This window comes from Aspergillus multicolor (assembly GCF_047715735.1).
Source record: "Aspergillus multicolor strain CBS 133.54 unplaced genomic scaffold BDW74scaffold_17, whole genome shotgun sequence".
NCBI classification, from domain to species: Eukaryota; Fungi; Ascomycota; class Eurotiomycetes; order Eurotiales; family Aspergillaceae; genus Aspergillus; species Aspergillus multicolor.
The window spans coordinates 174627-192890 of NW_027395968.1; the positions used below are offsets into that span (position 1 = coordinate 174627).

Here is an 18264-nt window from a genome sequence, read left to right on the forward strand (position 1 = left end):
CCTTACGTCAAAAGTCATGATGTATGTGAATCAAGCATGTGCTCTGGCCGATGGCACCTCCAAGTGAGAAGCCTTAAGTACTCCAGTTCGGCTTCAATAGTCCTACTATACTGTAGAGAGGATTGAACAGTCCAAATCGCAATTGTGTCGTCGCCATTTAAGACAAATATGCTCCAGTTTCTGAGTGAAGCATTTATCGCTCGGCTTGATGCCACATTCATTCTTCTGCTGTTCTCTGTCGCCGGTCTAGTCTTTACCCTCTGGTGTGTGGTATACAATTTATTTTGGCACCCTTTGGCGGGATATCCAGGCCCATTACTTGCACGTGTAACGCGGCTGTATAAAGCGTACGTTGAACTCCTCGGTAGAGGCTGTTTGGTACATAAGCTTGAAGAACTTCACGCTGTTTATGGTGAGTGCTGTGTCTGATAATGGCACTCGATTCCTAACTCGATACCGCTCCTAGGTGATGTTGTCCGGATCGGCCCGAACGAGGTAAAAGACGGAACAACCCTAAATCATGGGGGCTCTCTTCTAAACACTGTATGCAGTTACACTACGCGGCACCTTCGGTCTACTTTGAATTATACAGCTCGCTCAGACGATGGGATAAGGATGAGCTTTTCTATCGCGCCTTTCTTACAGATAATGCCTCATTCTGTTTCACAAGCTACAAACAAGCCAACGAAAGAAAAGGCGCGATGAACTGGCTATTCTCCAAGAATGGTGTCAAGAACGTCCATTCCCGCATTGAATCAAGGGTACTATAACATAGCCGGTTGCATCCTATTTGAATTTGTAGGAGGCTAAATCAAATCAACCTAGGTCGAGGAATTATGTAGGTCATTCAAACGACAAAATGACTGCGAGATTGACCTCTACTACGCTTTCCGCTGCATGTCCCTTGATGTCATTACTGGTGACTTATCCTGTCCCTTTGGCGCTAAGCAAACTAATCTATCTCAAGATATATGCTTCGGCATGCCGATTGACCCCCTAAACTCTTCAGAAAGCAAATCAGCCCTGGTTTCGGGCATGGATGTTGCGCAGGAAACTTTTGCTGGACTGAAGCATTCGTCAATATACCGGACGATGAGCAAGTATTTTCCCCAAGCACTAGTTACACTATTCGATCCACGAATAGCCGGAATAACGGAACTTCAGGATGTAATCATTTATATCTCCATTTCAAAAAACCATTATGGCCGCAGACTAATAACATCAATAGTTTATTGGAAGGAGGATCGACCAAGCAAGAGAGGATATTCAGAAATCATGCGAGCCCTCCTACAGGACAGTCATTCATCACTTTTTACAGCCCGACTGCAATGGAACTGTACTTACAGAGAAAGCTATCCGGGATGAATGCCAAGTTTTGCTCTTCGCCGGCACCGATACCACAGGGATGACCCTGATGCGCGGATTTTTCCATATTCTGAAAAGCAAGAAGATATATGCCGCACTCAAAGAGGAGCTCGAGCATGCCTGGCCTGAAGTCGGGCAGAGACTGTCATTATCAGAGCTGGAGCGATTACCATACCTGGTAAGAAGACAACCGCGACTACACCAAGTCACAAAACGTACTAATAGCCACTCCAGACAGCGGTTATCAAGGAATCGCTTCGCATGAACCAGGGTGTAGTGTCGCCTCTCCCGAGAATAGTGCATTCGCCTGGAGCGATTATAGGGGATCGATACGTGCCCGCTAATGTATGCCGCCCCGTCGCTAATCATTCACTTAATGCCCGCTTCCCATTTTAACATCCTCCAGGCGGTGGTCGGGATGAGTACCCACTTTGTACTCCAGAATAAAACAATCTTTGAGGGACCTAGTGAATTTAGACCTGAACGCTGGCTCGGAGACAAGGCCAAAGATCTTGACAGGTGGCTTGTTAGTTTCTCGAGGGGACCCCGGAGCTGTCTAGGAATCAAGTAGGGACCTCTATTTGAGCTTTGAAAGCCGCATCATTACTAACCCGTGCTTAGTTTAGCGTGGGCAGAGCTTTATACATGTTTCGCACACGTGTTTCGTAAATTCGAGATTGAAATTGAGGCGTCAAGGTACGTGTGGGCCGCTCATTGTACTGCTGGGGTGTGATCACTGACACTCCAAAGCCCAGAGAACCTTGTGTGGATAGATAGATTCATGCCAGTCTATCAAGGACCGCATGTGAAAGCGACTATGAGGGCTACAGCAGTATGAACTCTCAATTTCAGAGGATAATATTCCGCTATCTCGGTTACTTTAATCATTTATCCTAGAAATCTGAAAAAAAGTATGGTTTTCAATTTACCACGTCGGGTTACTGCCATGATAAGCAAGGAGAAGTTTCCTTAGCTTTGTATATCACGACGTAGATCTTGAAACATAATGTAAAACACTGGAGCTATGGCTGGCTATTGTCGTGGGGAGGAGGTTTAGATACAAGAACATATAATTGATTAGTCTTGTGGAAGATAAATAAAACAACTTGACTAGAACAAGTGAAATCAGTCCAAATTAGGTGGAATATTTTAGAATTGTAGTAGTGCCTTAGGCCACAAACCACGACAGCGATGGAGATATGCTAGTGCGAACCTGAGCCAAACTAACCCAGCGTCAAGTCGGACACTTGATTGAGCAACTCAAGATAGTGAGAACCCATTAAAGCGTCTCGCTACGGTGGTTTCATGGAGTAAGCGCCCAAGCCGTCGAGGCCTTTCCGCAAGTATATGCTCCCAGCGGAAGGTGCTCATGTTTTCTCTGCCGGCACCAAGCTCATTTACTTCCGATCGCGATTTGAGAAAGTATTGGTCTAGCGGATCGTTGGGTAAAAACTGACGGATGCTATCCAAGAGCTCCTTTACTTCATCCTCTTCCATCGCTCCTTCTTTCAATGGAAAAGGGTAAGCGCGATGCTCGGCCAACAAGGCCTGGGAGAGGCGATCGTGGTCCGTTTCTATAAGGTGCTGTCGGTGCTCGGCGTTCGCGGCGCACTGTTCATCCCTGTGCGGTTGAGCAGAAGAACTGATGCAGCATTCTGGAGATTCATCGAGAATTCTCGATAGATATTCCTCGTGCGAACCGGCAATGCTGTTTCCCAGGATACAGATTATTGGGCCCTGCGACGTGGAGGATTCTTCTATGTCTTCAGGCTGCACTTGTGTCAAATGCCACGACAGCTTCGATACTATATGATGTTCCAATGTGGGCGGCGGTTCTACCGGCTGGAGTGTTACTCTAAACAGGTTGAGATGATAACCTACAGCTGAGGTTAGCTCGGGACCAATGGCAGGGGACACGCAAGTAACCTGACGGACCTTGAGAACAGAAATGACGATCCACCAAGAGTAGAGGCCAGCGGTTCTCAGCCCAAACACGACGGCACACCAAGAATCCAATATAAGCGGCGACCACTTGGAGGCCCTTTGGGGAGCTCTTTATACAGTGAGAAACCAGCCTATGGATCTTTATCAGTATTGGCTCAGGATACGCAGAAGAACTTGGCGCTTACGTCTGCGTCGCACTGGAGAAGGAGAGCCTTGCGGCCCAGACTTGAACCCAGGAACAGCAGAGACCAGAAACCCACTTCTGTAATGACTTATACCGAACCTCAATTCGGTTGCAGCCAGACCCCTTGTACAGGTTGTTCTGCTGGTTCCACGACGAGGCGATCAACTCCGAGGCGTATGACGCCGCCTTCTTTGGCTGTAGGCGGACGATGGTGTGGCTGGTCTTAGAGCACTTGGAGTGCTCCGTGTATTTTGCCAGCACAAAAAGTGCAATCAAATAGCGAACGACAAGACGTGGGTTGCCCGCGTCCCATTCAGGAAATCCGGACTTGGAGGTGGTTTCCACGCCACAAGCCTTCATCTCGGGTTCAATCCAACCTAAAGCGGCAACAAAAGTGTCCGTTCCTTCCAATTTGGACCCGAGTCCGAATTTGGTGGGACAGGTATTATTCATTGTGAGCTGGAAGCATAGGTTCTGCGCGTTCTCTCGTGTTCGTTGCAGGAGTGCAATGTACTTATTAAGATACGATTCCCTTTTCACCGAACTGTCTCCGATGCAAGGCGTCTTCTGGTAGAAACCGTACAGTTCCAAAAGCATTCCGGCACGAATATGACAAGCAGTCTCTCCCACATGGGCATCATACACTCTGTATCCCACGGGGCTCTTATCCATATTTCCTCTGCCTGATATGAGATCATCGAATTGGGACAATGATTCCGCAGCATCAGAGCAATCGCGAGCAACATCGGACAGGAACAATGGATAATGCTTGCGTCTCTGACAGGTGCCCGTCGCATCAAATGGAAGGACGGTGTATAGGGATGCCATCGTGTTCGATATCACTTTGTGGCCTCTTGTGGCGGTCTATCTCAGAATGGCCCGTTGGCGGTTTATTGCCAGTTGACAGCAAGAACACGTGCAAGAAAACACGATTATAGAGCTTTCGAGCCCATTAACAGAAGATAGATACAGAAGCAGAAGGGTCGACAAGTGGAATTGCCTCCTGTTAGCTATATAGCCTCGGGTATGTGCCCACTCAGGGCCATTGTTTTACATTGCCATAGTGCGGACTTTGGACATGGAGCCACGTACCGAAGCCTGCCCTTAGTCTATGAGGTTTTCTGCCTAAGATAGCCTTGATATCCCATTACTGACGCTGTATGACTTCACAGCTGCACTTATGGTTCAGTTCTAGTCAACGTCACCACATAGCTAGGTGACGTTTATGAGGAAGGCTTGCATGGTTGATGATTGACAATTGGAGGAAAACCTGTAGTCAATTGCCTCCGCATCCGCCGTGGTGAGGTTATTTCAGTTCTATAGGACCACATGGCCCGTGGACTTCTAGAGCGAGACAGACCATGGAACAGATACAGTCAACATACGGTCCACGGACTGCGGCGGAAAGGCAAAATCCCACAATGTCTAGAAAGGCATACGGTCGGCTAGTCTTATGCTTCATTCTATACTTTTTACTTGTCCCATACTCGTGTACCTCTCTACACTAAACATGCCGCTTGTCAAAGAAGCATATCACTTAGTGAGCGAGCTGGAAGAGATCATCTCAGACCGTGTTGGGCATGTTCAGACCAGATCAATTCTTCTTTTCCTCATCTTTTCATGCGCCGTTTATGCTGGCGTAAAAAGCATTGTTCGTCTTTACTTTCATCCGCTCAGTAAAATTCCTGGTCCCAAGCTCGCTGCTGTAAGTGGATGGTATGATTTCTACTACAATGTCATTCGCGACGGCACCTACTCTAGCTATTGGCCACTGATGCATAAGAAATACGGTACGGTAAATATTCTGCCAATTGTGGCCCTAGCTGAGCGAGATAGATTCCCCCGTGATTCGGATCGGTGTCAATCACGTACACATAGCGGACGAGGATGTATATCATGAGTACAGGCTTGTCATTCAATTAAATTGGCCATTCTAACCTGTTACAGCATCTACTGTTCTGGCACAGAATACTTTAAGGACCCAGTTTTTTACGAACGCCTCGGTCTTGATGGAGCAGGCCTCACAATGACCGACCCTATCCAACACAGAGCCTACAAGAATGTCGTTGGTTCGTTATTTTCGACTAGGATGACGGATACACTGGGGGACATTATGGTTGCGGAGGTCCAAAGAGCAGCCGACTGCATGTCAAGGCGAGCACAGGAAGGCCACTCAGTTACCATCCAGCGAGCCTACCGGTCCATATCCGTGCGTAGTGCTCTACGGTCATTTTTCTAGAAGCACTTACTGAGTACTCTCCATGTCACCCTATTAGGCCGACATGGTGTGCGAACTGATGTTTGGGAAATCCCTTAACCTGGCCAACAATCCCGACAATTACCACGATCTACTGCAAAGCGTCGACAGATTTAGCGCCATCACTTGGCCAAGTATGCCTGATCTAGCTGAACATAGCTCTTTCAAGTGACAGACTAACGTAATCGCAGAGCAGTATTTTCCCATCATCAATAAACTTATTGCCGCGTCGCCCACCGTTCTAGTTAACCGGGTTTTACCCGGATTCCTGGGCTATCGAGCAGTAATTCACCTACCCAATGGGAAAAGTGCCTGTTCTGCTTTAGCTGACTTCACGTTGAACAGAAACTGATGGATTGGTACGAAGAGTCCAGGGTTCGACGTGCGCTTGGGCAGCCATCTGGGAAGCATCAGACTTTCTATGATCTTGTCATAAACAGCAAATGGGATACCGGACAACCAGGGCCTGATCCTGACATTCTGGTCAATGACAGTCTGAATTATATCATAGCAGGGATGGATACAACAAGCTATACGCTCGCTTATGCAACTTACCATATATTGAGTTCGAAGGATGTCAGAGACAAGCTTGATCAAGAACTTGACGAGGCTGCGCCGTTTATCCGCACATCCATGGACCTTAGAAAGATTGAGCGCCTGCCATATGTGGTGAGTGCATTAGCTCAAGGGCCCCTGCCAGATTTTTACGCTAATTTGCATAGACTGCAATCATCAAGGAAGCCCTCCGTATTAGTGTCGCTGCTCCTGGAGGGCTTCCTCGTCTAGTTCCGAAGCAAGGGCTTAAGGTCGGAAACACTTTTATACCGGGAGGAGTGAGTAATTTCTAAACCCATATTATTGGCCATGCTTACAGAATGAATCTATCAAGACTGTTATCTTTTTCTCTCATCGAACTGTCCAGATGAGCGCAAAAATATTCCCCAGGCCGGATGAGTTCATACCGGAGAGGTGGCTAGGGCGGAAGGGGCAGGAGTTAGAGAAGTGGAATATTGCATTTAGCAAGGGGCCTCGTTCTTGCATTGGAATAAAGTACGCCTCCTTCAGCTTGCTATTTCGCCAGCTTACTCCCAGCTATTACTGGATTTGATCCGCTAACATTGCATACTTAGCCTGGCATATCTGGAAATGTATGCGAGCATTGCATACATGTTTTCACGCTTTGAAATGGAGCTAGTGGAGACCGACAAATCGTCTATCAAATCGTTTGATCGATTCGCTGCCAGAACAAAATCACAGGTCAAGGTAAAGATACTGAAGGATCGATGGAAGGATAAGGAGAAATGGAATGACTGCCCCTAGATGCTTATATTACCACGCGTGCATCTCCTATGGTGGTGTATCTGGTGAATTGTAAATTACGAAAAGGGGATGAATAAGCGAAGATGACAGAGGATTTTTTTATTTTATTTTTTTGGAAAAAAAAAAGGCGTTTTTACCGGATTTAATCTCCGCGCGCTATTTAGTTGAGCCAAAATTTCAAGTCCTAATTCGTGATATAAGCCCAACCTTGGACGACGGCCGGAGCTCTACGGACGCAAGGGTCGTGATGTAACTGAGTATTCTCCGCTTTGGCCCAATATGTCGTATACAAACAGTGCATCAAAAAGGTCGAGGCGTCATGCAATACGTTCACCAATCCCTTGGGGGTATTGACGCGAAGTCCACGCAAATTAAGCTGTTATCTGCCCGCGAATAGGTGAGTAGAAACACCGCGGTTACTCTCCAATATACACGCCATATATGGACTACCCAAAAAATTTTAATTTGCAGAGAACATGATGCATTCTAGAGGAGGGCATCCTACTGTCCGAACAGATGAAGCCATTCATCGGCTTTACCAACAGGGCCTGGCTGCACAAGTACCCAAAATTGCCGGTTGTGCGCAAGAGGGCCTGTTGCATCCTCAACACCGAGCGCTTCAGCAGTCTACCACCTGTAAGCAATCGGAGAATAGTTACGATGTGGTCGTTGTCGGAGTAAGAGCTGCTGCCAAACCTACATCTTCCTTATGAAAAAGCTGCAAGGGGCTGACGGGATAATTCTTTTTAGGCTGGTCCAGCGGGCTTAGTTCTCTCCCTTTTACTCGCCCGATATGGTCTTAGAAACAGTGGTGCGATGCTGTGCGTGGAGGCTCGGGAAACCCCAGTGGCGGTGGGACACGCTGATGGGCTGAGTAGTCGGTCCCTTGAAATGTTCAAAGAGCTGGGCCTCTATGAGGACGTATTAAGGGCTGGGCATCAGGTTGCCGAGGGCGTCGTTTGGACTCTACTTCCAGGGTCCACCCAGATTCAACGGGTGATGAAACCACATAAATATCCGACAGTGCCAGGTAGCCGGGTGCCATCTATGGCAGCATGTCCACAAGGGCAAATTGAGCGGATCCTAGAGGAGGATTTAGCTCGCTACGCGCCTCACACACTCGAACGCGGGAGTAAGGTCATTGACGTTCATATTGTTGAGGATGAAGCTGGCACCGGTCCTGTTGTTGTAAAGATTCGAAACCGATCGGGCAGAATACGCGTGGCCCACTGCAAGTTTCTGGTCGGTGCAGACGGGGCTAGCTCGACAGTCCGCGCATCTCTGGGAATTTCCATGTTGGGAGGTCCTCGCGATCATACTTGGGGGGTCATCGACTTTGTCCCAGATACGGACTACCCAGATATTCGGCGCCATGGACATGTGCACAGCACCAAAGGTAGATTGATGCACTTTCCCCGAGAGCAAAACATCGAAGGAGAGTGGTTGAGCCGGTTCTACGTTGACATGAATCACTTTGAAGAGGGGAATGACATCGCCCGGGAAAAGCAAGCCCAGCAAAGCCAATTTTGTCAGGCGGACATCTTGCAAAAAATTGCTGATGTTTTTCATCCATATTGCATGCGCCCAAAGCCCAAGACCAGGATAGAATGGTCCAGTGCATATGCTGTCGGCCGCCGTGTTGCGACTAAATTCACTCGTCGAGATGGGACGGGTCTTCCTAGAGTGTTTCTTGTGGGCGACGCATGCCATCTGCATAGCCCCAAGCTCGGGCAGGGTATGAATGTGAGCATGGCAGACTCGTATAATCTGGCCTGGAAGCTGTCTCACGTCCTCCTTGGGGTCACTGGTAACCCGCGAGCTCTTTTGGATAGCTATGTCAGCGAGCGTCGCGCCGTGGCCAAACAACTCCTGGATATCGATGAGCGCTGGTATGAATTTGAATGGGGACCGGAAAGTTCAAAATGTGCAGCCAACTACTTGGACAGACGGGCAGAGCTCTTGCTGTCACTCTCCGGTTTTCTCACGGGCTACGGGATTCAGTATGACGACAGCTTTCTAACAGAATTGAGTACTGACAACAAGTCTGAAGGTGGGACTGCAAAGGCATTGTTTCAGCCTGGATACCGTGTGAGGCCCATGTGTCTTGAGCGCTTTGCGGACGGACTCTCCTGGAATTTACACGACGAGCTGCCTCTCGATGGCCGCTGGAAGGTGCTGCTTTTTACTAGTAGCGACCTTCTTGACTCTGATGGACGTTCTGCAACAACAATACGATTTCTTTACGAAAGGTTCATTCCCTCATTTCCCCCTGGCATTATATCTGCTACTTTGATCACTCCTGAGTCTCTCGACGACCACCAGTCGACAGGGAAATCGATCAGCGTGAAGGATTGTGAGTGGGGTTACTTCCCTTTGTGCGTTAAACGTGAGGCTGAGATGAAAACGTTCTTCACGTTGCGTACCTCTCAGAATGCCAGTGAATTGGATGCGAGTGAAGGCAAAGTCGTCTTGGTTCGGCCGGATGGTGTCATCAGTATGGTGGTCGCACTGGATGATCTACTTACCGCGGGCCATCTCTTGACTTTTGTCAAAAGGGTTGTCAGGGTCATTTAAATTTACTAGGAATAGGACCTTGATTTCTCATCCCTGGCGGGTAACTCTAGCAAGGCGAACTTAAACAGAACTCGACAACAGGTGCCGTCCGAGCCAAAAGTTGGGAGTTGGAGGATCAGGCAGATTCCCACCCCATCTCCGTGCCAAGAGTAGATAAGGATAGTACTTGTAATTGAGATGACTATAAAGTTAGTGTTCGAGAAACCGATTCCAAGGACGCGGCTGTAACTCTAAACAAAGGTTATGACATTGTTCCCTGGGCCTTCGTCCACTTGTCGGATATAGATTTCCGCCTTTCTGGTCTTCTAGAATCTAGGCCAACCCGTACTTTATAAATCTCGATGATTGTCTTTCTTGTAAACGTGGAAACTCAAAGCTTGTCCCAATCTTTGCGTCCAGCTGTACTGCGACGCAAACAGTGACGTACCTCCTGTATCAAGTGCAGAAACTGTCGTCATATATCTGCAATCATTCATGAGTAGGAAGTTAAATTGAAATGAACCACATCAGCCTCACCCAGCGAGCAGCGCGCCTGTTCTTCTACCTTCAGTGCACGCCCAGGAGCAAAGGATACGTTTCAGGCCAGGCTAGTGCTTCATAAGTTACGCTGAACTGTACCCTATTTTGAGGCTCTCGCCTGACGGGTTGTACAATATGGTCTCCGATGAAGGGTTTGTGTGCGAGTTTGATGAGACTGTGGAGAATAAACGTCTTGCTGGGCAGCACCAGATCGTCAAGTTTGGGATGGGTAGACTAGTGTTGGCGCCACTAGACATCACACGCAAAGGCCTCAGAATTCTCGACGCGGCCACTTCGGATGGTAAGTAATGTGCCTCTGCGGCAACTAAACCTTTGAAGGCTAAAAGATGCATTCCAGGGTACTGGCTAGAGGAGTTCGCTTCCTCATTGCTTCATCCCGAAACATGTGACCTGATCGGGACTGATATTACCAGCAATCGATTTCCAAAGGAGCCGAAAGGGATGCGCCTTGTCGTGCAAAGCTCTCTAGGCCCTTTCCCCGAGTCATGGACACAGTCTTTCGACTTGGTACACCAGAGATTTGTACTCACCGGTTTGCCGGAGGGTAGAAGGTGCGTCTTCGCGCTGCTTAGCCTGGTCAAGCCGGGAGGTTGGGTCCAGCTAGTAGAAATTGAAGACAACTCTGGGGAACCGAATGGTCCACAAATGACCCGCCTGATAGCTATACAGCGAATGTTTGCGCTGCGCATGGGATCCGATCTGAGCTTTCGAAACGGAGGCCTTGAATCGTGGCTCAAGGAGGCCGGGTTTATCCGAGTAGGCACTATGCTTGCGCCTATCAGTCTGGGCGCTGAATGTCCGGATCCAGATTTGCGTGAGCAGACGGTGAAGGCTTTTTGCTTTACTGCAATCCAATTCCTGCAATTCCACAATCGTGAGTTTACGCTTCAAGTACCAACCTAACTGGTTGGGAAGAACTACACATTAAATGGCTAGATTGCTTACATCCAACTCAGGTCATAACAAGGAATCGAATACATCTGATAGTACTGAGGTTGATGACTTTATTCCTCTACTGGCTGATGAGCTGCGAGAGAGAGGTGCATACCAGCGATTACGCGTCGTCTGGGCACAGCGTCCCTTATGATGTCTCGCCCATTCAAATCGTGGGGTACAGTTGGGATACAAAATGTTTCTATAGCATTAGTGCTAAGTAATAAGTGCAAACTTAAATCTCAATACTAGGATCAGTTGACAATTTTCACTCCCTAACGTTCGGGTATCAAGAGATCGATTAACAATGAGCGCGTTGGGGATTTCAGAGCGAGAAACGATATAGTTATTTGCTGAGCAGCAGTGATGATATTACGAGCAGGATGGGTGGGGCGCAGTTGGAGGGATTGCATTGCGAGACAGTTGAGTGGAAGGAGAGTAGCGCAAAGAGAAAGGGTGGTCTGATGCCCCCCAGTCTGCATGAGTTCATTGTGAGGGTGGCTGAGAGGTGGAAAGGCATTAATCTCGGTAAGTCTTTAGATATAAGGACCTTGGAGTCAGCTTAAGCTTATCTTGATATCCCTGCCTCGGAGGTGCCGTACAAGAGGATCACACCGTGTCAACTTTTCTTCTTCTGGACGGATCATTTAACAAATGGAGCGCGGTATCACCACACCTCTTGGATTTATTTTGACAGACAATACGTTGACCGCATTTGTCTGAAAGTCTATCGTCCGCGGCAGCCAGACCAAACTCTGGAGGCTCCAGAATTGTGTATGTAGTGGTCAAACGGCCAGTTGCGCTGCTTGTTCTTTCAACATGCTTACTGGACACTGACCTCAAATGAGTGCACCGGCATGGAGACTTTGCTCAACTCACAAGGTTTGTTAATGAAGAATGGAGACAGAAATAATGGGTATTTAGATCAAACATGTTAGCTGTGTGAGGTTGCTATTGATTTGTGTATTCTGAGTTGATATATATCACTGTTGCTAATGAACTGAGTGTCGGAAACCCCTTCACTATGCGTTAATGATATAATCACTCATATCTGTAGCACAATCCTTTTGCCATTGGGTCCATCATCTCCCGTATATACCGGATCTTGTCCAGCTCCCCGTAAAACAACGGGCTATCCAGCGTCACATTTGGAGTATCTGGGGCATTATACATACTTGAAGTGCCATTCACGGCTACTCTGCGCGTCTCCTCGTCCTTCTCCTGCCATAAAGCCCACATTCGGTCCAGATTGGCGTGGTGTAGGAAGAAGATGGGATCCGCCACCGCGGCATACAGGTCGCCCATTGTCGCCCCGACGCTCGCATGTGCGCAGCCATGCGGCCCACGCAGATGAACGCTCTGCAGTCCCTTATCAGTAATCGACTGGAACTCAATAATATCCGCCGCTTCAAGCAGCGCCTCTGATACATCTGGGCTATTGCAGTAAGCGGAGACACGCGTGTTTAGGTCTCGCTGCAGACAGTGGGGATTGTAAGCAAAGGCGTCGGGCGGGAATACACCGCTAGGTGCTTTCCAAAGCGGGCCCATATTCACGGTGTGGTTCTTGAAGGGGCCGGATAGTACACAGCCGCCACCTGTTCCCCTTGGAAGACTGAGGTCACGCTCGGCTTGCTCGTCGTATTCGCCGTCACCTGAGAGTGATGTTTCACTACCATCAAAGTGCGGACTGCCTGCTAGGTCTTGCGAGTTTGATGGCCAGTCCCAGTACCTGATATTTGCGATTAGTAGCTCGCCTCTCACTAAGCCTACATATTACCCTCGGCAGAGGGGTATGCTAATACATACGGTTGATAACCCCTGTAACCACATTCCTGCCTCAATGCAGTTTCCCACAAGTTGACGAAGTTGCGATGCCACGGCATCAAGAGCCCATTGAAATGGATGCTAAGCGTATAGTTTATATGTGTTCTATTCTCATGTTAGTGATTCCCTGCGGGATGCAAGCGGGAATTAGACGTACGCTACAAAGTCATCCCATCGACTACGTACCCCAGGGTACTTTTCTGTATCGTAAATAGGTGGCCTAGCACCTAGGCAGTGGAGCGCGTTAATATAATCTTTTCGCTCGTCTGGACTCAACGCCGCCCTGGGATATAGTTAGCAATACTATAACAATATAACGCCAGCATGATGTTTTCAATGCCTACCATTCTCTTCGGACTGCTGCTGTCTCCTTTGTACATGGGAGAGTGGACGCAGTTGTTGTAGCCCCGTTCTCCCACAGCACCGCAATAAGCAGAACAAACACAATATTTATTAAAGTCATGGTCTTGTCTGCCTTCCGCTCGAGTTACGGCTTGGTGGTGGGGATGGATGTTTTAGATAGATTGCCTTTCAGAACGTTTCATAGGCGATGGATGCAATCCTCTAACGTCAGTGTGCCGCCTGAACCAGAAAGCAAAAGGATTGAAGTGAGATATAAGGGTTGCCACTCAGGCTCAGCTTGTTCAACAGACAAGAGTACATATACTATATTGGCCCAAATAAGCACCCCTTGCGCGTGTCTCTTGTGCGTGTTTCGTCAATCAGGAAGAATGCTCAAGTAATCGCTGTGAAACCGTGGCTTGGGAGGGGGTCAAAAACACAGTATAGGGCATTGCCGCATCAATAGGAGCTATTTACCAAGAACCGCGGGAAATGGAATCCGCAACCCCTGGGATATGGGTACAACATTAACCAGCAGAAGATATTCTGTCATGTCATGCATTTTTACCGGTGGCTCTGCCTCCTGCATTCCGCGATACCAAGCGTTCCGGATAGTAGTCATACCCACGAGGAATGAAGTCTGGGAATGAATGAGATGGTGAACACACTACTTTTGGAATAGCTGCATTAAAACTTAATTAATATTGACTACCAAATTATGCCTCATTCCACATAATTGGTCTAACTTCATTGAACGGCGGAATGTGTGCTGCTAGGATGGGAGGATCCGAAGCGACGAAACCATTTGAAATTGATAAAGAGGTTCATTCTATCCGCGATGGCCTGTTAGGGCGTACTTGATGAACAAGAGCCAATGCCTATCAAGGTTTCTTAGGTAGGTGGTCTAAGCAGGTAGATTAACAAAATCTTCATCAATTATAGTGTCATGGTCTCAAGCTGCATAGTCCTCTGTTTGGCTAAATAACTTCTTAGTACCTTGTTGTAAGTTGATAGCCGTAATATGCTATATAGAGGTGTAAAGTCATGATATACTAGATAAACGTAGGGCATTAATTTATACTAGCCTAATTATCAAGGTCCCCCTTAAGGAATCTTAGTATTATAATCTAAGGTTAAATAGTTAGGTAGCATGTTAATTACAGAGTTTATAATTTTAAATATGTTTTACCTTTCGGGCTAGCTCTAATCTTATTAAATATGACATTATTATGTTTATCTTGTTATTCTAGTTTAAATAAGCTATTTTCTATTATGTCAGGGAACGCGGCCAGTGCGGACTGATGTTAGCCAATAGATTTGCCTTATTAATATAATATAACAGGCTGTCACGTCAGGAACCAGAGCTAAAGAATAATCTAAAGGAATTATAATAATATAAACGCATTAATATAATAACTTCTTGGCTATTATATTAGTTAAAGAAAAATAATATTATAGGTTTAACTAAATATACTTAATAAAATAGAATAATTTAATTAATTTAATAAATAATACATATTTAAAGGACTATTATTATAGTATTAATGTCACAAGACCACTTCCTCCGAGCGATGACGTCCCGGCAGGTGGCCGGCGCCAGGCCGCCGCCTGGCCGCCAGGTAGTAACAACATTAAGCCAGGCTGTTCTATCCCCAAGATGGTTAGCCGTTATCTAACCTTATTACCACGAATAGCTATTTAAGCTAGGCGCCTGTGTAATATTAGGGTCTAGCTTAGGCCCTTAGGGATTTAAGGTAATTAATAAAGCTATAGGCTATGGCCTTAAGGGATTTCTTGAGCTAGATCCTTTAGTTTAGGAAAGAATCTTAATTAATAGCTATTTTCTAGTTAGGCTTAAACTTAAAAAATTAATTAGTAGCCTAAGAACTTAAAACCTTGCCTATATATAAGGCTTAAAGCCCCTGGCCATAGTACTTTAAGTAATTTTTTTAGTATACCTATTAGTATAGGAATTCAAGCCTTCTTATTAGTTAAGATTATTATCTTTTAGCTTTATTATCACTAGAGAACCCCAGGCACAGAAGACACCTTATACTGGTAAGGGCCTGCTAGTTATGACTATTTAATCTTAAAAAGGCTAGTGTTGTCAGGGAACGCGGCCAACGCGGGCTGATGTCAACCAATGGATTTGTTACAATAATACAGTGTGACTAACTGTTACATTAGGAACCAGAGTCGCGGGATGTTCTAAATTAATTATAGCAGGTGCTATAATACTAGGACAGAAAGGGACTATAGTTATATTAGCTAATATAAGATTATAAAGCAGGTGCTTTATAATAATTTAATTTAGTTATATATTTAAAGGACTATTTTTATAGTATTAAATAGTTTTAGTTACTATTTATTATTTTTAAAAACCAAGCTACCCTATTTTTTAATTTTTATTTAATTTTTTATATAAGCTTTTTAACCTTAAGACTTGTACCTTCTTTTTTATGCATAAAATATTCTTAAATTTTACTAGTTTAAGATAAATTAGCAAGCTTTATTTAATAATAATAAACTCTTAATATAAAAAATTAAAAATATTTACTATTAATATAAGTACTTAAACTTTTTAGGCATAGCAGGCTATTATAGCCTACCTTATTTTTACTTAAGAATTAAAGTATATAAAAAGAGTAATTATTATATTAATAAATAAACTTAGTAAATTAAAAAGCTTTAAAGAAATTAAGGCTAATAAAGTAAAATTATTTAAAGGTAAGAAATTTTCCTTATAAAGTTATTTAATTTTAATAAATATATACTTATATATTAATAGCCTTAGGAATGCTAATAAGCATAACAATGTTATATTTACAGGAATATATCTTAAAAAACCTGTATTTAATTAATTTAAGCTATATATGCAAGACTACCAGATAAATAAGTTAAAAAAATAAAAATTAATAATTAAGAAAATCTTTAAAAACTATAAAAAGTTTAAAATATAAAAGTTTAAAATATTTAATAACTTAAATCTTAAATAAACTGCTTAAGGCAGGATTAAAGCCTTATATTAAGGTAAGTTAATTATTAATAAATATATTATAAAATTTTACTAAATAGCCTTAAACTTAACCTAGATTAAATTAGCTCTTATAATAAAATACTATAAAAAACTTAAAAGTAAGATTAAAAACTAGCTAGCTTTAATTAATAATTAATTTAACACTTTTAATAAACTTATTAAAATAGTATTATAAATTAAAATGCGCCAGAACAAGTAATGGTTTAACAAGTAATATAATTATATATATTAAACAGGAAAAAATAAGCAAAACCTATAATAAAATAAGAATAAAAATATAAAAATAAATGCCGCCATCACCACTAGAGAATAGAAGGATAGCAAAAAAAGAAAGTAATTTAAAAGAAAATACTTTGGGTGTGGAAAAATTAGGCATATTAAGAAATATTATTAAGCAAAGCGCTAAAATTATAGACTAGCCACCTATAATTCATAAATATACACTACCTATGCGATAATAAAACCTAATTTCCTGGATATTAGAGAGGAAGAAGTCCTTATAACTATTATAAAATAATAAAAAGAATTAGTACAATCCCTAAATAAACTAATAGAATAAATTAGCCAAGTATAAATAAAGGTTTAACAAAGTACTAAGGACCTTAAGAAAATAAATAAATAATTAATTAAATACATTAATAATAACACGCAAGAGCTTTAAAATTAAAAAAAAAAAACAAAAAAAGTTACATTATTACTAATAACAAGTTAAAAAACAAGCAGGACGCTGCATGGGTCTTAAAAAAAGGCTAAGTATAATGTTAAGTAAATATAAAGTACTTAAAAATAAACCTTTTAGTAAATAAAAAGAAGATTACTTACAAGCAAGTAATAAAATCCCTTTAAATTTGAAAAAAAAAGTTTTATACACCTTTAATAGTTTTAATTAGTAATAAAATAGTTATAACTTATTATAAGACTTAAGAAACATAGACATAAACCCTGTTTAGTAATAATATTAAAAGAAATAAACCTTATAACTATAAACCAGCACAAGCAGTTTGCTGGGAAGAATCTAGCCATATATAATAAGATTATATATTAAAATATAATAAATATAAAGAATAAATATTCTTAAAATACCCTGTTCATGGGCAGGTTAATATTAAGTTCACGGAAGAATATAAGCAAGTATTAAATAAATAAAAAATAAGCTTATATAATAAAGTCTTAGATTATATAAAAATTACTTTTATAAACACTATCCCAAGCTAAGCAAGAAGGCATACCAAGATATTAATTAAATAAAATATTATAATAATAAGTGTTTAGAGCACCGGAAAATAAAAGAATTATTTTACTGGAAACCACAAGTACTAAAAATTATTATATAACTAAACTATAATTACCCCCTAGGCAATACCAAATATGATTACACGGAAATAAAAGCAGGACACCTAAACCATGTAAAACTTAATTATTATAATTATAATATTTTATATTGCATATTTTACTAAAAGACAGGCCAGTTTCAACTAACAAGATAGGCTAAAGTATAATAATAATATTATTATTAGTAACACAAAAAGTAACACTCTTTATAATTAAAAATAACATATTAATTATTATTATAGCATAGTTAAATAAAAAGCATGCAAGAATCTTACTAGACTTAGGGTGCTTTAAGTAGTTTATTAGTAAAAAAATTATTAAAATATACTAATTAGTAACTAAGCTTACAGGGGAATACTAAAAAATTTTTAAATTTAAAGGTAAGTTAATATACTAAGAACCTAAGCTTATAATTAATAATATATTAATAAGAAGTGGTAAGCATATTAAAAATATTTTATTTAAAGTTATACTAACCACGCCTTAAGGATTTTATAATACAGTTATTAGGATACCTTGGCTTACCTAATAAAACCTAAATATTAACTAAATAACTAAAAAAGTGCTAGTTAATAGCACTTAGTTAAAGATATAAAAATAATAATAATAAAA

At 43.0% G+C, this 18264-nt stretch overlaps 6 protein-coding genes across 6 annotated transcripts; 4 read left to right on the top strand and 2 right to left on the bottom strand.

Moving 5' to 3' along the window:
* Positions 1-168: 168 nt before the first annotated feature.
* On the top strand, positions 169-2203 carry BDW74DRAFT_168672 (cytochrome P450; the record flags this gene model as incomplete). The annotated part of the gene is made up of 11 exons (XM_073726880.1): positions 169-412; positions 467-495; positions 552-761; positions 826-919; positions 968-1167; positions 1212-1227; positions 1260-1543; positions 1600-1710; positions 1772-1932; positions 1987-2061; positions 2116-2203. 11 exons carry the CDS (start codon positions 169-171, stop codon positions 2201-2203), a joined length of 1512 nt encoding a protein of 503 aa, XP_073582517.1.
* Positions 2204-2625: 422 nt separating this feature from the next.
* BDW74DRAFT_179379 (uncharacterized protein) lies at positions 2626-4321 on the bottom strand (the record flags this gene model as incomplete). The annotated part of the gene is made up of 3 exons (XM_073729455.1): positions 2626-3242; positions 3301-3440; positions 3495-4321. The coding sequence occupies 3 exons, from the start codon at positions 4319-4321 to the stop codon at positions 2626-2628; spliced, it is 1584 nt and encodes a 527-aa protein (XP_073582518.1).
* Positions 4322-5003: 682 nt separating this feature from the next.
* Positions 5004-7070, top strand: BDW74DRAFT_179380 (cytochrome P450; the record flags this gene model as incomplete). Its single annotated transcript, XM_073729456.1, has 9 exons — positions 5004-5283; positions 5330-5393; positions 5441-5702; positions 5770-5884; positions 5942-6033; positions 6096-6419; positions 6473-6583; positions 6640-6800; positions 6881-7070. 9 exons carry the CDS (start codon positions 5004-5006, stop codon positions 7068-7070), a joined length of 1599 nt encoding a protein of 532 aa, XP_073582519.1.
* A 479-nt stretch (positions 7071-7549) lies between these two features.
* BDW74DRAFT_185899 (uncharacterized protein) lies at positions 7550-9644 on the top strand (the record flags this gene model as incomplete). Its single annotated transcript, XM_073731143.1, has 2 exons — positions 7550-7747; positions 7821-9644. 2 exons carry the CDS (start codon positions 7550-7552, stop codon positions 9642-9644), a joined length of 2022 nt encoding a protein of 673 aa, XP_073582520.1.
* Positions 9645-10298: 654 nt separating this feature from the next.
* On the top strand, positions 10299-11271 carry BDW74DRAFT_179382 (class I SAM-dependent methyltransferase; the record flags this gene model as incomplete). Its single annotated transcript, XM_073729457.1, has 3 exons — positions 10299-10464; positions 10522-11058; positions 11141-11271. 3 exons carry the CDS (start codon positions 10299-10301, stop codon positions 11269-11271), a joined length of 834 nt encoding a protein of 277 aa, XP_073582521.1.
* Positions 11272-12158: 887 nt separating this feature from the next.
* BDW74DRAFT_179383 (tyrosinase family protein) lies at positions 12159-13404 on the bottom strand (the record flags this gene model as incomplete). The annotated part of the gene is made up of 4 exons (XM_073729458.1): positions 12159-12846; positions 12924-13046; positions 13099-13224; positions 13286-13404. The coding sequence occupies 4 exons, from the start codon at positions 13402-13404 to the stop codon at positions 12159-12161; spliced, it is 1056 nt and encodes a 351-aa protein (XP_073582522.1).
* Positions 13405-18264: the final 4860 nt, after the last annotated feature.